The 19606-nt window shown below is 38.9% G+C and overlaps 1 protein-coding gene across 1 annotated transcript in view; it reads right to left on the minus strand.

Annotated features, from left to right (window-relative positions):
* Positions 1-763: 763 nt before the first annotated feature.
* Positions 764-19606, minus strand: part of UBE3C (ubiquitin protein ligase E3C) — an 81835-nt gene continuing 62992 nt past the window's right edge. The window contains exons 20-23 of the mRNA XM_054190408.1: positions 11367-11555; positions 11203-11269; positions 10201-10331; positions 764-4698 (exon numbers count right to left, since the gene is read on the minus strand). Coding sequence (XP_054046383.1) covers positions 4528-4698; positions 10201-10331; positions 11203-11269; positions 11367-11555 — 558 coding nt within the window. The 3' untranslated portion in view covers positions 764-4527. The remainder of the gene's footprint in view (positions 4699-10200; positions 10332-11202; positions 11270-11366; positions 11556-19606) is intronic.

Consider the following 19606-nt stretch of genomic DNA (forward strand, 5'->3'; position numbering starts at 1 on the left):
ATTAAAATGGTGCAACTTCATCATCACTTTTTGCCTTGCATTGTCTCTCTACACACATCAGAAATTTTGTGAGCTTTCCAGACTGCCAGATACATATTGAAACACAGGCCAAACATCTGGGCGTTTGTGTTCTATTCGTGCTATGAATTACCCTCCTACAAGAGGAGTTTTCTTCAATTTTCTGTTTACATTTTTACTGGCAGATAACCTGAAGCATATATATTTGGAAGTATCCCAAAATAAACAGGCACAATACTAACTTTATAAATGCTATCATGGAACCAAAAGTGTATTTACCAGTGAAAATAATAGAAAAGCAAAGGAAAGCAGATAATTGTAATTTATTTTTTATCTCCTTTGACAAATACACCTTCAGCAGCCCGCATATGTGCTAGAATTCAAGAAGCTGAGAGATGTGTTTATACGTGTTTGCTGACAGAGCGGCATTCTGCAGTATGAATTATAACTTCTCGTATTTTTATCCAAGGAGGGAATCTGCGGAAGTTTTTCAAAGCGCACCAGTGATCTCAGCTACGTTGTTTGAAAGACACACCGAAACAAAGCTAAAGCTTTGAGCTGCAGTTTGACTGACGGAGCGGGAACTTCAGAGCTTGGAAACTGAAGTTACAAATCAGCCAGGAGCAGTGGTAACTTCGACACCAACGAACAGTTAGTATTAGCTTCCCTTTTAGAACCTATTCAGCACCATCAATCTTTAGCGGGAGAATGTCAAATTTACCGCAAAAAATGAAAGAAGAGAGTGTTTCTGCAAAGTTTCAAGAAAACTCAAATTATTTTATTCACAAAAGCAGAAGTCAATAAAAATATAGATATCCTGATCAGTTTTACAGACCATTTCTTCTCTCCTTCACTGACAGGCAAAGCATCATGAAAAAAAAAATAGTAACAAGCATTTACATCACAAACCATTATTAACACAGATTCATGTATATGAGCAAATGTTTTAAAGTTTTTGCATATAAATACAAATAAAATTACAGCTCCAACAAAACATTCCAAGAACAGCAGCTCTCTTGTTTTTTTCCTTTTTGTTTCTGTGCTGAAAAGTTTGTTTCAGTGGTGAAAAGAGCATGTGCTGTCTCACTGGCATTTAGCAAATAGCTTTTGGGTTAAACTGAAATTTAGCATGAGCTCACTGCGCTCCTTCGAGTGTTTTCTTTGAATTCCAAACCCCTTTATAGATCAAATTAGGATGTTTGTGCAAGATTACTCAAGTGATGCCAAAAAACCCCATCCACATTGCTACTAATAGCATCAGGAAGCTCATTTTTTTTTAATTATGGAGCACCCCACACAAAAATAACTTGAGATATCCTTTTTGTTCAAATCAAAGTTCTGTCGGCTCAGTATTTACGCATGCAACTTGGAGCCAAACCTTTCCTCTCTTGTAGACATAAATTCTCCCTAAAACATACGAGTTTTGTGAAATTTATGCAAGTCTGGCTTTCCGGGCCATGATGGAAGACAACTGAGATTAAGGAAGGCGGACAGTCATTTCTGGTTTGGTTTGTTGTTGTTTGTTTTTTCATCCAGCTAGTAGGACTAAACCCACAGCCGGGAAAATTGTCACTGAGATAAACAGACCAAGTGCTAATTTTATTTTTTTTTTTCTGCTTTTATGCCATTTAACTTTGGAGAGATGAAGAATTTGTGACCTCTTCCATCATCAAGATAAACCTTGACAAAAATGCTTTTAAAAGACGTTACAAAATTGTAAAGAAAAGTATTTGAAAACAAAAACCAAATAGAAAATGCTGGCATTTTTCAAAAAGCAAGTAAGTATACTGAATTAGGAGGATAAAACACTGAAGTACAGAAATTGACTTTAAGGAAGGGTTGTCTTGCACAGAAAGACTCCAAACCCATAATTATTAGTGCCACAATTCTGATGATCAAAATCTACAATAATATTTCAGGTTACTTGCACGCAGAGTGCTGCCTGGCTCTGCCTAACGAAACTCCGGGAGCACCACAACTGGGAGAGAGTTTGCTCTGCTTTTAAAAAACAGAAAATCCATTTTCATATATAAACAATTCCTGCTACACGAGAGCTATGAGAGATCATTTAGACCACTTAGCTCCTCAGGACATGACTAACTATACCGATATTATTTGTCATACCTTTATCGCCTGCTCCTTAAAATATCCAGCAATAGATCACTGAAAAGCAGGGACTCGTGCTTCATCCCTACAGCAAGGAAACAGCCGACAGTCAGAATTAAAAGCACTGGTTGCCAAAGGAAAGCCCTGCCCTCTTCTTCTTGCAGTCTGGGTACTGGAGGTGGCGTAAAGCTGCTGCAGCGCAGATTTTCAACTGACCGCCCGCAGAGTGAAATCTAGGCTGCAGCCCCACTGGCTCCAGTACGGCAGCATTTCATACTTAATGTACAGAATACACAAAACGAGATCACCGAGTACTACATACTGAAGAAATAAGAGTCAGAGTATTTTCAGCAAACTCAAGTTCTCTTCCGAAGTTTCCTGCAGCTGCGTGATTCTTGCAACTACGTGACTACACCTCTCTGCAACTCGCGCTTCCCCCCAGCCTACCCCTCTCTGCTGAACTTGCGTTCCCGGCGGCGGGCAGGAATACTGAGCTCTGTCTCCTTTTGCGAAAGCAGAAAGCGTACTTTACCGGTCACAATTAGTTGGCATGACTCCAACACCGTCTTCAAAATACGAATATTCAATAGAAAATTTAAATTTAATTTTACAAAATACGGATACAACACTACCCAATATAGCAAAATAATGGAGTTGAAAAATAATTTCGAAATATTTAAAGCATTAGGTTCTAAAATAAATAATGCTATCTAAAAGAAGTGTTCAGGTTTTGCAATTAGGAGGAGGCAGTTCCACTATTACTGATCTCTTTTTCAGCTTCTTTACAAGTTCCATAATTTATGTAGAAAAATATACAAGAAAAGAATTTGGGGATAAAGAATAGGTTGGGTATGTAACATTTAACATAAATAAAAAGCCTAAAGCAAAACCAAAAAGAAAACCAATCATTTTATTTCTGTACATCAAGACTACAAATAGTATTTTAACACTTCATTTATTACCCAAATTAAGAAATTATACATTTTTATACGGTTACTAGTAAACATCTCAAAATCACTCAGCTTCCCTACCTTTAAAAGGATATTGCTGGTTACTGCGTATTAAATATGAGATCCAACAGTTTCCAGTAACAGCAAAATAGTTTTTTGCATAAGAGATGAATACAAATTTGATTGTAAATTTTGATGATTTAAAATATAAAACTAAAGTTCAGAGGGATGCACTTACGAACCTTAACAGTTTGAACCACAGTTCCTCTTTTAAATTGACTGCAGTTTGCATACGAATACCCAACGATGTGCCTACTACGAGAGGATCAGTTCCTTCCATATGAAAGCAATTTTTTCCCCATCTATCGAATTATATTAAGCAGCATATCCCCACCTACTTTTCTTAGCAGAAATACTGCAGGCAGATGGATATAGAAGCTGTTTAGTCACAAAAAATAATGAATTTGACTAGTGTCTACGGCACAGATATGGTATTTAAGATGAAAAGAAATGATAGGGAAGAGGAATGTGAACACCACAGGCTTCAAATATAAAAGATAAAGCCTGATAACTTTGGTTCAAATAATTTTAATAGTTGTTACATGTATATTTTTCCAAAGTGATGACTTCTGTATGTACTGTTTATGCAATAGGAGTCTGATACATTGAAAAAAAAAAAAATCTGTACAGGCAGAAAAGACAGAAACAGAACAGAGGAAACATGGATAGTCACATCCATTTATGACAGTGTTCAAGTGATAATGACACAGCCGAAGGTTGAACTTAAAATAATGCGAATCCAATTTCTCCAAGGTATTTCAGAAAGCACAAATGGAATACTATAAATGTTTTATCTCAGTGCCTACCATCTTGAGGGAAGGTAGTATAAAACAAAATCAGTTCTGCAAAACTATGATTTGTAAACAATTCTACAACGTAAGTAAAGATGTTAGGTTATCGGTAATGAGCATTTTCATCCTGCCAGTTCTGGGATATCTGCAAACATCTGCTTCACTTCCATCTAAGAGATTAATTACAGGATGTTAGCCCCGTCTCATCCCAATGTGCTGCATGGTACACAACTTTATTGCCAGTTTGTGAAATTATTTATGTTTGAACAGCACAAAGCCAAAGCTTCATCTTTGGTTCATTTCACTGAGATGTCACTGTTCTTTAAATGTCCTCTTTCTTCGCATAAACACAGAAAACAGCCACACTGCACACGGCATTCATTGTTTTGAATCATAAAGCAGTGTCAATGTAATATTAATTAATGAAAGCTAACTAAGAAATCGTGTTTAAAAATTAAACCTATTGGAGGACATTTGATAAAACACAAGAACTGCAGAAATCTAGACACAATTCCCTTAAAACTGCTTGGGTGTGGGTGCTGCTTATAGAGTAGGCACTGGTTAGTTCCTCTGCACATCATCCAAATAAGCGTCAGTTCGACTCAGCTGAGTTCAAATCCAGCAGCACATTCAATGGCATAAAGAAGCTTGCTTCGCATAAGATTTTCGTCATAAAACTCAGGAAGCTTCAGCAAGTTCATGCAGGTACTGGCAGTAGGTAGCCTGTCTAAATCAGATCCTCCATTGTGAATGCAAAATGCAGGATACAACTCCTGAAAAATGCAACAGGGAAACGCATATCAAAAAATACATACAAGCCAAAACCTACCCTGTAACAGCTGGCACGAATTTCTAGAAATAAATCATTAGATTAAAATCTGTCACAATAACATATTCAAATGTCATTTTCTTTTGTTCCTGATGGCCCCAAAAGCACTCTTGAACTGTGTAGTGCCTTCCTCTACCTTGTCCCCATCAAGATCCATTAATCTGCAAAACACAAAGCAATTTATCTGGTTCTAATGAAAAATAATAATTTGCCATTGTTTATACACTCTATTCTGCAAGTCTATGGATGCTACAGAAACAGTGAAACGCGAAATGGAAAAAGTAGTACAGAAGCGTGCAAGAATTTTTTTGTTGTATTTGGGAGAAACAACCTGGGATTCACAACTTTGGACTCCCCTTACAAAGCCTCCCAAATGCCCGTGGATGCTCTTCATTCTGTAGGAACAGGAAAAGGCTGGGCTCCTGCTACACTGCAGTTCTCTGACAGTGAAACACGCTGAACACAGGGGACTACAGCCCACTAGCAGTAACAGAGGCGGATGGAAAAGGATGTTTTGTCGTGTTTGAATGACATAATGTTTGTCATTGTATAATGACATGGCCTCTTCTGAGAATTATACTTTCTGGTTTTTTTCTTTCCCGGCAGGGAAGACATTGTTTCTGCATACACAAAAAATCCCAGCAGAGATAATTTTGCTCTAGCTAATGAAGTGATGTGCTATGCCAATTTTATGTACAGATTCTCTAGTTGTCAAAGCAATGCTCTATGTAAAAAAAAGATGAATGAGTGACCAGATCCAATACAAATTATAGTACTACATCAATTTCTTTGTGACAGCCAAAAAAACCCAAACCCCCAAACAAATGAAGAAACCATGATCAAACACACCCTTTCAGTGTTTTCCTTCTAGAGCTTTAGTTTGTTAGCATACCCCAACATATAAAAGAAATTCTTCAAGAGGCTAAGTATCAAGCCATCATTTCCCTTCTACTCACCACAATATACAATGATCATTTCTCTGTTAAAATCAATTGCCTGATAAAACACTAAAGGCATTTCTTGCCCTAAAGGGATTTTTGTCTAAACTAATCTTTCTGCAAGCCTACAATTTATGAACTTCGAGACAAACGGTACTAATGACTTCAGTGGATCTGTTCACGTCTGAGATTAAGCAAGTATTTACACTACCGTGTTCCAGAACTCTGAATCAAGAGGTACTTTATATTCTCCACATAAAGACCTAACTTTATTTAAAGCAATTATATTCAGTGTTTATTTACTGAGTGATTATAAAGTCACTCGGCTGTTACTGGGATGATACATACGCAAGACACAAGTTGTGCATAGCGACTCTGTAATGATATAAATTTGTCAAACCCTGATTATTCTTCTGATGTGATAACTACTGATCTGAGGAACAGATTTTTAACACATTTTGTATGTAGTACTTAATTGTTTTAGTAAAATCTGATTTTTTTTTTTTAAAGTTAAAAATAGTGAAAAAGATATTTATTTGTTACCTCTAAAGCACTGCTTTTGCTGGCAGGAAAGTATTCATTCATTTTATCAAACGCTTGCCTGAGATAAAAGAGCTCTGATTTTAGAAACTGGGAAAAAAAATCCCAGCTCCAAAGGCAGAAGGTCAATTAGATTCTAAGCTAAATTATTGTTCAAATGGAGGCCTTAAAAAGTATTTCATGGCTAAAATGCTGCATTTTTAGTGTTCCTTTCAAAATGCTAATTGAATTCCCCTACTTTAGCTTTAAAAATGGAAAAATGAAGTTCTAAATTGAAATGTCAAGCCAAGGGCACCATTTGTTGCATAATTAAATACTGTGCAGCGGGAAACTGCAATAGTTTGGAAGTGAAAAGTATCATCAATTTATTATGTGACCTGATTGGAACTTAACAATTTTCAACCATGCTTTAATGATTTTTTTTTCTGTCCGTAACAATCACATTTATTAAACTTATTAAACTTTAATTAGCTTTAGTAAATGTTATTCTAAGTCTGAATCTGGCAGTAAGAGTTTAAAATTTTGAAATGATGCAAAGCTACACTGTGCTCTCCATAAGCTATGAATGTCGAGACATTTCCTTATCTTAAATTAAGATGCGCTAACTTTTAGAAAACCTGAAGGTTCCACAATAGAGAGCATACAGAAGATTTCAGAGTGAGAACCAGAAATTGTGTTCCTCTCAGGAAAATATAGCACCCATACTAAAACTGTAAACAAATTCTGAAGATTGCTTGTATTAATGTCTACCATCAACATCGATATATTCAGACAGTTATTTGGCTGGTAATACTCAGCACTCCTGGGGCTTTGCACTCTTCATTTTCAAAGCTCTAAACCACACACTGTCACAGGCTACCGAGATGTGACTGCTGATGACAATACCAGTTACCCACTTCCTTTTCTGGCAAACATTTCACGGCAACCCCCTGCTTTGTTGGTAAATCCGTGTTAACAAGACGCTTCTGCAAGCGCCATGCGCGTACTGACCTAACTCCCGCCCAGCGCTGCCCAGCAAAGCAGCAGTGAGGCCTTTGCACTCTGCTTTCCGTTGCCGAGACTGTTGCATGTGGCTGACCTTGCAAGTCCGTTGTACAGTGAATTAATCTATTAACTTATTGCTGTCATGCTGAAAATGTGATGACTATTTTACTTGCATTTTTTCCTAGCCAAGTACATTAAAGTCAGGTTGAGGCCTATCTCCCAAATACCCACACAAACTTCAACTGTCCACATTCAGCTTCGCTACATCCTGTTGCTAATGTGTCACTGTCAGCCTTAATATTTTTAGACTTTTGATTCACTTCCTCCATCTCTTCAAATGTCAGGCTGGCAACCTCAAAGCTGGGTAGCTACATCTACATTTCCTGCTCTCCCCTTGTAATTAAAAAGGATGACAACAAATGGAGACTCCTCTTTACTTTGTTTCCACACAATTGTTTCCCAGTTCTCCCCTCATGACATGACTGATGTGTGCTGTTCTCTCTTGGTATCATCCCACAGCTTCCTAATTGTTCTTCCCACTGTCCTATAAAATCCTGTTTGTTGCCAGAGTACTGTACAGTGATATTCACACAGACTTGGAGAGTTTAAGAGCAATGCTTGCAGGCTTTTAAATAACCAATCGCGTAAACTAATCAACGAATACCCTAGATAGGATTCATGTGATTAACCAGCCATCTCCGCTGTCTCCATATCCACATCTTGTCACCCCAGGCTCTCTCTACTGTTCAAGGGGACCTAGCTAGTATGTGTTGTGGGATCTAAGACACGATTCATTTCATCCCGAAGCAGACACGTAGAACAGTCAGACAAATTACCAACTGAAAGCGCTCATTCCTCTCTTAGGTGCCTATAAAAGGAGTGTAGCTGAGCTACAGACTGCAGATATTGAAGGTGGAGGATACGGTGCCCATCCACGTGCTACCAGCAACCACGCAGCACTTGCTACAGCAGCTGGAGCATAAGACTGCATGAGGTTTACAGAGCAACTGCACCAAAGGGAGGTTTAAATAACGACACGCTGCAACAGCAGCGCTGCACACCCCTATCAGCCTAGGAAGAAACAGGAAAATAAACAAAAGGATAGACGAGGGAAGAGAGCTTGAAGTTGCAGCATAAGGGGATGGATGGAAGTCGAGGGAAAAGGGCCACACTCCCGTGCAGAATGTGGCACTAGAAATGACTTTTCCACTTCAAAATCACTCTGCAGCCTAAAAAGAAGAGCTGTTTAAGCCACCAAGAGTATTCTTTCCTCACCTGTAGCAACTGATCTACATACTACTGTATGACAGCCCACATATGCTTTTATATGTTTTAAATCATTCAAGTGGCAAAGGTGTGCGAAGGAGACCGCTGTGATTTCAGTATCAGAGTGTCGTCTTGCCTGTTTTCCAGAGGAAAACTGTTTTTGTGAGAAAAATTGATCATCAAAAGTTTGAAGAAGAAAAACAGTGGTGAGTAGTACAAACATCTAAGTTGTGTGTGTGCAAGAGGAAGGTGGGGGGGTTGTTTCATTTTTTACTTCTGACATCTTTATCATGTGTCACCTGCAGGACACATTACAGGAAAGGGCCCAATTCCTATAGCCGAGAAGAAATTCTTCTAAGAATTTGCCTTCCAAGTAATTTTTTAAATGCCAATTAAACACGCTCCCCCTGTCCGCCCTGCCCCCCCCCCCCCAAAAAAAACCAAAAACAAAAAAACCCCACCAGAATGAACTTTCACAGTATGATTCAAGAAAAAATTGTGCAAAATTCCAAATATGTTGTTTCCGTCTCCAGCCTATTAGGTATATCTGAATTCCTTGTTCCTATATAAAATGTTAGTATCTGTCCCTGAAGGACTTCTATAATGAGAAAATGTTCATTGAAAACCATTTCTTTTACAAAACAGCTAATAAACCTTCAGGACTCACACAATGCCTGCATTCATTTCTTATGGGTTCATCTACCTATTTTATGTAATAAATGTAGGAAATTAGTTACTATCCACTACTAATTAAATATTGTATCACATTACCTTGTAGCATGAAAATTTACTAAGTACAGGTACCCAAATTTTGTTTAGTAACAAATTTTTTTCTTACTTGTAAGCAACTGAATGATGCAATGCCTGTATTTATGTTCCACATAAACCCACCTTTGTGTTAATTTTACTAAATAGCACATCCTGTTTACAATATTAAACACGCTGTTGACCACTGTACTGAAGGTGATGGTGTTGCTATGGAGCAATTTATTCTTTTATTTTCTTACAGAGAAGCACTGAATGTTCCTACGTTTTAGGGGAAATTAAGACCATGGCCAGTTCTTAGACAGAATTTTGCAGCCCAACTGAAACTCATGGGTAGAACATCCCCAGAATTTAATTTCAAAATGTCTTCAACTTGCCTCATCCTCTCTTAAATTTTATAAGCAGTACACTGAAGTTTTCTTCATACTTAAGCTTTACTGTAAACAGCAATCTAAAGACAGCAGCTAAATATTTAGATGCAAAAGTTAATGAGCTGTGACCCTATAAGCAGATAAATGGTAATTAGAAGGAAACAACACATCTCCCACTTCAAATGGTTGATTTAAGAGGTTTAAATTTAATAGCTGCTTTTATATCCTAAATCCTCTTTTGCCTGTTTTAAAAGACATCATTCTTAACTCAACCTGTTCCTTGAAACTGGTAGCAACACTGCTCCTGTACAGCAACGTGAAACAGTAGCAAGGATCTTCCACGACAAGAGTAATCGCTCTAACTGATGTGGTTTTAGGCTTATCAAATTTTGCAGTTAAAATAGAAAACAGCAGAACAACATTTCATGAAATATTTTACAACTATACTCGTAATACATGCAAGTGCAAACATTGAAGCTGTTCCTGTAGTCACAGAGGAATATTCTTCTCAAATTGTAAATGGCTGTAGACAAGAAAAGCTTGTATCGTAATCTGTAGTATTCACAGAAACTTGACGTGTACCTTAAAGCCCAGAAGAGGCGGTCGAGAGCAGCTTGTTACAAACTTCAGTAGTTTGCGTTTCTCTTCATCAGTGAAGCTTTCTACAACTCTCCAGAATATTTTAATGACAGGATGGTCTGCTGTGTAGCCACCTACAATGAGATTTAAATGATTCATAGGTAGAATAGTTTTATGTAAGAAATAAATTATTCAGAAAACAAGCATCAACCTTGAAAAGCTTGGGGAAAATATTAAAACCAGCAGGCTTACACCGCTGACTTCCAGTATCTACAGATCTCTCTGATCACTGCCTTCTGAGTTTCTCATTCATTGCTTACCTACAGCTACTGTCTCCCTCAGCTTCTTAACTACAGTTTTCTTCACTGAATCCTATTTCTTTACTTGAAACTAACTTTATTTAGTTTAGCATTTACATAGTAACTTTGGATTATTGCTTTTACTCCAAGAGTTTGCAAAACCTGCAAGACTCAGGATGGTTTTTTAATTAATCGACTTACCTTGAGGTAAGCTCAGATGTGAACTGATTATATAGTAGCTACTTTTTGATCACATTCATGATAAATGCAGGGAAAAATGAAGATACCTTGCATTTCTCACAAGGAAAAGAAATATGAGCTCTCTCTTCAGGCTGGCTGAGAAATGGTAAGTATCTGAATGCAGTGGTAGGAACAACCATCCCAAAGTCATTTGCAGACTTACTTTCAGGGCAACCAGACATAACATCAACTAACATCCATTTAGAAAGAGAATTACATGTTCTCTAATTATCTGGCTATAAACTTGCATTTAAGTGTACAAATAAAATAAACTGCATACCTGTATCTCCCAGCATTTATAGATTTAGGTTGTAATTTTACCCAATCTTCTGAAATTCCAGTCTCTATAGAATTTTGGCCAAAGTTAACAAGAACGACCTGACAACTTTTATTTAAAAGCTGGGATAACAAGCAAGTTTATTTATTCCCAAGTCAGTCATAATACATTTAAGTAAAACATACTAACCTGAATAGTTTGTGAAAGATTTAAGGTCATCCAAACTAATAGGAACCTGGGCACCAGAAATCAAAACCTAATAGTGAAGGAAGTTAGACAATTATATTACAGGCAAAAATTAGCATTTATTTCTGTTTAAAGCAATTGTTTTCTGCAGTTTTAGGCAGAATTACCTGTATTTCCTGTTGATCAAACATTCGAAGCCATTCAAGATTCACAACATTGGCCAGTCCCTGACGGAAAGCAAGGCAATGCTGCCGAATTTGCTTGTTTAACCTGTAGTCTGCCACCAGATGGATGTACGCGATTCGGTTAGCGCTGGTAACAGGAATGTCTTTTCCACCGGGCTTCAGCTCAACCACCTATAAACAGAATAATTCTCATCATCTTGGTAAACTTTAATTCTGTGTGCTGTAACCATAAAATTGAAATGCAAAACATTCTAGTAAGAGATGCATATATTTGAAGTTTACTAGAATATACTCAAGAATATTCACCTCAAAATAAGATAAAAGACTACAACAAGTTATAAAGGTAGGGGGGGCTGTTTACTCGTAAGAGCCCATTCTATGTCATCCAGTTCTTAGACCTACACCTCCAAGCTGCTAATGCAGCTGATTGCGTGGCCTCGTGGTTTATTGCCAGAAAGCAGATTTGGCAAAGTCAGAGCTCTTTTCTAGGAGAAAGTGGCTAATACTAAATTTACCACTGCAAATCACACAAAGTCAGATGAAAATCCTCCCCTCGGGCAAGCTCCCCCCTCGCTTCACATGCTGGTAACTGCCCTGGAAAAGAGAGTAGCCTGTATAAGCATGGACTTCACACACAGCGCTCTCCTTCCACTTGGATTAGGAAAGCTGTGCTCAACTGGCCAGGCTCTGCTCTGACTGTTTGGCGATTATGAATTCTGCAGGATCACCTTATAGTAAAAGCAATGTCTGCTGAGTCAAAACTAAGATTCTGATACAAGCCTAATTTACAGGATGATAAGCATTCACAATTCCTACTGTGGAAAATCCAAATTATACATGTTCAGTACTTTCAATAAAAATACAAAACAAACAAACAAAAAATATCAAGCATACGCCTTGTTTTTCTACTGAGAAGCTTTTGTCCTTCAAGTACATCAAGACACCTTGTCATGGAAGAATTTTTAATGAAAAAAGGCAAAACAAAACAAAGATACTGTAATCGCATTGAGATATAAGCGAGGATCGATGGTAGTTGTTACTAAAACACTACTGACCTTGACATATTCTACTTTTTACTACAAAATTATAATTTTGTTGCATAGCAGCCAAATCTGAAGGGATTATTTGAGTACCAAGAGGAGAATAAAAAAAACCTGAAAAGCCGAGATACTGTCGCCTTCTGAAGCCTTCAGAAAAAAGTCTGTTTTTCTACACTTTGGAGTCGGCAATTTTTTAATTATATTTTTTTTGTTAAATAACTACGCATTTCAGTTTGTGGTAATGATCACATCTTTAGAGCACAAAGAATTAAACACATGAACAGCTTCTTTGGTAACATGCTACCTAATAACGTCAGCTGTTCCAGCACTAAGCAAAATGCAAAGTGGTAAGATTAAAAAATTGCAGTGCTTTTGAACATTCAGATTTTTACTTGATTCATAGGTTTTTAAGGCGAAAAGAGAACATTAAGATCTGTGAATCTGACCTCCCAAATAACACGGGCCAGAGGATTCTGTCTAGAGATTCCTGTATTTAACTCAATAAATCCACAGATGAGTTAGAGCACATTTTTTAGAGAGACAGGCAATCCTGGTGTAAAGCCTCCATGTGATGGAGTATTTACCACTTTCCTTGATAAGCTAGAACAACCTGAATTACAATAGGTGTTAAAAATGTGTCTGTCTTCCCACTTTAATACTTCAGCTGCAAGCTTCTTGATTTTGTTACACCTACAGTAAAAAACCTCATCAATACCCCACCATCTCTGAGTGTAGGTAGTAGTGACTATGTTTAAGTCCTACTCCCTGAAGAATTAAGTAAAATAAAGGTATCGGTTTAGCTGACTCTTTCACTCCCTGCACACATGAGCTTGCTCCCTTCTGAGCGAGTCCCCTTCAACAAGAACTGTGGACCCAAGAGGCAGGACAGCTTCTTCTGGGGAGAGAGGCTCCCTTCCGGAGCCTTGGATGCCATGCAGCCGGCCAGTAGAGGGGGTACAGGCCAGTACCTGGTGCCACTGGCTGGCCTAAGGGTGAGGATATTTTCCTGGTAAAGTCCACAAGGAGTAGTAGTAGAAGTATGGGATATGTTCCATACCACGGTGTAAATATCGGATGAGAAGGGACCACTGCGCTACTGAGCCTTCTCCTGCTACTGCAGCCAACAACGCACTCTAGAAATGTACTATGCTTCAACCACTGGAGTGGTTTTACTGTTGTCACTGAGAAGTTAGTCAATAACTGGATTCATATAATGATTAGAAAAATTCTAATTTCCACTTCGAGTCCAATGGATAAAGTTTGTTCATACCCATTGTTCTTATTTCAACATTGCCCTATAATTTAACCAGCTCTTTACTTTCCTCCTCAATTATATCCATGATGTATTACTTACGAGCAGCAACTTCATTAATCTTCTCCGAGACTTTTTCATGGAACTAAAATATGTCAAGTTCCTTTAATTTCCTCCTATAAAATACCATTTTACAAAGCCTAACAAGATCAGAAATCTTTCGCTTACTTCTTACTTTAATTCCTGTCCTCTTAAGTGTTATAGGACCTGAGCTACCAATGATGTTCCATATGAACAGATCATTGCTGAGACCTCAACACTAGTAATTCTTCGCTATCTGCCCTCTTACAAATCTTCTATATTTGTTTTGCAGAACTGCATAATTATCTGTTCTTTTGGCAGTACTGCACTAAATACAATTCCTCTCTTTGAAGTATGGACACATTGAATTTGGCCATATTAAAGCGTATTTGTATCACCCAACTCATTGAGCTTCTCTCAAGAATACAGTCACCAACAATAAACCAACCAATAGTTATTATACCATTTGCATACAATAATTTCTATTTACACAAAAAGATGCTTGAACTGACTTCCTCCCTAAAATAGCAAAAGAGAACTACTGGCTGAGTGTTCTAGAAAACTGCTGTGTTTTAAGATTCATCCCAGCACTAGGTGAAGTAAAATGTCTACCCTTCCCTGCAGGTCAGCAAATAGAGATCACGATACAGATTAATTTATGCTTATGTTTGCTCTCCACAATGGTCTAAGGATGCTGGAAAAGCTGTATTCATTGTATAATGAAAGTTACTCTCTCTCCCTATAATGTTTTTCCTGCAAATCAGAGAAAAAAAACCCCAAAAACTGTTGTACTCTTTCTGACCACTATTTTCAGAAAACAGGAAAAAATACTTTCTAAAAAAACCCTATTTTTGTTTTTATTTTTATAGTTTTAAGTAGCAAAGCTTGATTTCTGATCCAGCAACACTTCCATCACTCCCCTGCTTCCCCCCAACCCTGCATTGCCACAAGTAAGCCTACAGCATTCATTCCAGTGATCTAACTACCCATTTTCAGAGTTTGTCAATGTGAGATTAATTCTACCACCGTTTTGTGAAAGTATCATCGCAGTCTGAAACAGAGGGACTAATGTAGCAGGAATAAGAAATATATTATGCCATAAAGGCTAAGTAGGATGTAAAAAAGAGACAGAAAACAGTAACACTTGGGCTGTCGTTAAAAGTATAGTAAACATAGATATAGTTCACTTTTTACTCATTCCTCATTTTCATGGCATTTTAAAGGGGCTATTGCAGAACTCCCACTTCTAAAATGACAGGAATGATTGTTGAAGAGTTCCTTTTCAAAAAGGCCACAACAACAATCTAAAATGATTTAACAGCTTACATTTTTATTTTTATCCACCCAATTTTCACCACTAGATGGTGCAAGATAGTTACACAGGACGGGCGAGAATATAAAACTTCCCGAAATGTGCAAACTTGTGTCATCACCTTATTTTCTAGTTTGTAGATCTAAGTTTAAAAAATAAACCAACAACATTTTAACTTGGTTCTTTATCAAAATCACAGATTTTAAAAGCAATCAAATCACACATATTGTTTAGACAAGTATTCAGATCATTCAGACAATACCATAGAGAAATGAATTTGATTCCATAGTCACAATGTCTGTTTTCGAAATGAAGGGGAAATATCAAAATGGGATATAAAAGTCCCATATTTTTAAAAATCTGCAAGACAAGGTGCTTTGCATTTTTTGGTCACGTGGACAGAAATACTGCATTAGGCCTCTGACTGAGGGTTAGACACACTGTGAACTACGGTTGCCTGCACCTACCGTTTTCTTGGCTATAAATTCAACTATATGTTTGTGCAGGTACAATACTAAAAAAACTGTGCTCAACTTACATTTATATTTCACTTAGGAAAACCACCACAGTTTGGGAAAAAAAAAAAAAAAGAAAAAAGGAAATCTCCATTTTATGTGTGGTTGCAGTTCGAGTGAATGGTTCAGATGATCATTTTCAGTTATTACATCTATTGTTTTAACGTTAGCATAATAATGAAATAAATACACACCAAAAATCAGGAAAACAGTGAATATCACAGTATTTGTCAAGCAGAATTCAGGGGATCAGGGGATTATCTTCTGGCTTACTGATAATTATAATTTGTCACACAAAGTTGCTTTGTAATGTGATTATGGGGAGACAACAAGTCTCTGTTGGTAGACAAACTTAATGGAGATAAAGGGAACATTTCGAGGGTAAAGTGGGAAATATTTTAGGAAAGAATAAGGGACCTGTCGTCTAGGTATTTTGTGTATGAAGAGGTAAGACATATCTCCAGGGCAATTTCAAAAAACACTCTTAAAGTCAAGAATTCTTACAAACTTGTTTTTAGGACAGATTAAAATATTTTATCTTCTGTCTTGGACTCTGATCACTTTTGTTCACATCACCCCTAAAGTTTTTCCCCATTCTGAAAACAAGTAGGTAAAAGCTTGCTTTCTTTCTGTGTCATCTGCCTTCCAGATGTTCAGGCAGGAGTTCCAGGTAGGAGATTGCATTTGAATGTCTAAGAATGCCTTTGCCATAAGTGTTATAAATCTGCCTGAGAAGGATCAGTCTTAAATGTTTCCCTTCTGAAAAACCTCCAAAATCATTCATCTAAGCCACTGTATTCTAGTAAAGAAGTTGCCGTGACAGAAACTTTCAGAATTATTTTTAAGGCTTCAAAATTTTCTCTCAGGGAAATTTAAAGGCAAAGTACTCTCCTTTAGTGAGTCAACATATTTTCAGTAACAACAATGGCATTCACATCTGTTTTAAAAAGCCAAAGAAGGTGTCCTGACACTCCACTTCTCTACTATATGGATTTAATAGAAACTGCGGCCACGTATACTGTAGTGCTTCTCTGTGGATTTATGCTTCTACACTTCATTTATGGAGTCTTCTGATTATGGACTCTTCCCATATTCAACCGTTCTGATCCATGCAATCTGAAGAATCAGTGTTTAAGAAGACTCACTGAGTACAGAATCTAACATTTCTGAATCGTCCTCTCCTCCCTTGGGCAGCCACAAAGCTCACCCTCCTCACTGAGAGAGGGGGGGGAGGAAGCGAGGGAGGTCTGAAAAGAGGAGGTATTTTCCTGAATTTATTATCACGGAATCACGGAATCTTCAGAGTTGGAAGGGACCTCTAGAGATCATCTAGTCCAACTCCCCTGCTAGAGCAGGATTACCTAAAGCACATCCCTCAGGGCTGCATCCAGGCGGGTCTTGAAAATCTCCAGAGAAGGGGACTCCACACCCTCCCTGGGCAGCCTGTTCCAGTGCTCTGTCACCCTCACTGTAAAGAAGTTTTTCCGTGTATTTGAACGGAACTTCCTATGTTCTAGCTTGTGCCCATTGCCCCTTGTCCTGTCACTGGGAACCATTGAAAAGAGCCTGGCTCCGTCCTCCTTAAACCCACCCTTTAGATACTTGTAAACATTAATCAGGTCCCCCCTCAACCTTCTCTTCTCCAGGCTAAAGAGTCCCAGCTCTTTCAGCCTTTCCTCATAAGGGAGGTGCTCCAGTCCCATAATCATCTTGGTTGCCCTACGCTGGACTCTCTCCAGTAGTTCCCTGTCCCTCTTGAACTGGGGAGGCCAAAACTGGACACAGTACTCCAGTTGTGGCCTCACCAGTGCAGAGTAGAGGGGGAGAATGACCTCCCTCGGCCTACTGGCCACAGTCTTCCCTATGCAGCCCAGGATGCCATTGGCCTTCTTGGCGACAAGGGCACACTGCTGGCTCATGGATAATTTGCTGTCTACCAGGACCCCCAGATCCTTCTCCTCAGAGCTGCTTCCCAGCATGTCCGCCCCTAACCTATACTGGTGTTTGGCATTCTTCCTTCCCAGGTGCAGGACCCTACACTTGCTTTTGTTGAACCTCATTAGGTTCTTCTCTGCCCAGCTCTCCAGCCTGTCCAGGTCACGCTGGATGGCAGCACGGCCCTCTGGAGTGTCGGCCACCCCTCCCAGCTTGGTATCATCAGCAAACTTGCTGAGGATACACTCTGTCCCCTCATCTAGGTCATTAATGAATATATTGAACAAAATTGGTCCAAGTATTGACCCCTGAGGGACACCACTCGTTACAGGCCTCCAACTGGACTCTGTGCCGCTGATCACAACCCTCTGAGTTCTGTCACTCAGCCAGCTCTCGATCCACCTCACTGTCACCTCGTCTAGCCCATACTTCCTCAGCTTCCTAATGAGGATGTTATGGGAGACAGTGTCAAAAGCCTTGCTAAGGTCAAGGTAGATGACACCTACGGCTCTCCCCTCATCCAGCCAACCCGTTATAACATCATAGAAAGCTATCAGATTGGTCAGGCATGATTTGCCCTTGGTAAATCCATGCTGACCACTTCCAATAACTTCCTGTTCCTCTATGTGTTTGGAGACGACATCCAGAATGAGTCGCTCCATTACCTTCCCAGGGACAGAGGTGAGACTAACCGGCCTGTAGTTCCCCGGTCCTCCTTCTTGCCTTTTTTGAAGATTGGAGTGATGTCAGCCTTCCTCCAGTCCTCAGGCACCTCTCCTGTTTCCCCATGACCTTGCAAAGACAATGGAGAGTGGTCTAGCGATAACATCTGCCAGCTCTCTCAGCACTCGCGGGTGCATCCCGTCAGGGCCCATGGATTTATGAATGTCCAGCTTGGCCAAGTGGTCTCTGACCCGGTCCTCCTCAACTAAGGGAAAATCTTCCTCTCTCCAGACCTTCCCCCTTGCCTCCAGGGTATGGGATGCGTGAGGGACGGCTTTATCAGTGAAGACCGAAGAAAAGAAGGCATTCAGTAACTCTGCCTTCTCTGTGTCTTCCACCACTAGGGCACCCGTCTCATTCATCAGTGGACCTATATTTTCCCTAGTTTTCCTTTTTCTGTTGATATACTGGAAAAATCTCTTCTTATTGTCTTTAACTGCCGTGGCCAAGCTGAGTTCTGATTGAGCTTTGGCCCTTCTAATCTTCCCCCTGCATAGCTTTGTTATATCTTGATAATCCTCGTAAGTTGCTAAGCCCCTTTTCCAGAGAATGTAAGCCTTCCTTTTTTTCCTGAGGTCCAGCCAAAGCTCTCTATTTAGCCAGGCTGGTCTTCTTCCCCATCGGCTCGTCTTTCGGGACATGGGGATGGCCTTCTCCTGTGCTTCTAAGAGCACCTCCTTGAAGTATGACCAGCATACACTTATTATAAGCATTTTATAACTATTTTATCATCATCTAATCTAAAAGATAAAAGGAAAAATAAAATCAATATACACAGCTACCTGAAGGCACCTGTAAATACAGGCTGATGTTCTTTTGAGATTTTTTTACTGGCCACCATTTTATGCAGCAGATACAACAGTCGAAGTCTAGGCTGGCATCACGGCGTTAGATAGCTCTTTATCAACAGCTAAAGCTATTTGGGGTTGGAAGATAAAAGTTGATGGCATAGCTCCCCTAATTAGCAGGTCTAATGTGCAAATTATTAAGTACCTTTTTCAACTTCTGGTGAATGCACTTTGACAATAGTTTAATGGGATCTAAAAGCACATTACAGGATTGGGATCAATACGCTGATAATAGAATTTCTACCTTATATTACTGACAGAGGCAATAGAGCCCCTTTTGAATGTGTCTTTCATTGCAGATAATGCTTTTGTGCCACAATTGCTGGATGGACACTGTCATGAGGATAGCTATTTACAATGATAGATTTATGATGCATTTCTTGGGCACTAATTTATTAGAGGCTAAAGTGGTTGTTTAGCTGAAAACTAGTGATAATGTACATTCAACATAAGGAGTGCAAATTAAGCTCTTTCCCAAAGTGAATTAGCCTTACCTTGACACAATTAATTAGCATG

This window comes from Rissa tridactyla, chromosome 2 (assembly GCF_028500815.1).
Source record: "Rissa tridactyla isolate bRisTri1 chromosome 2, bRisTri1.patW.cur.20221130, whole genome shotgun sequence".
NCBI lineage: Eukaryota > Metazoa > Chordata > Aves > Charadriiformes > Laridae > Rissa > Rissa tridactyla.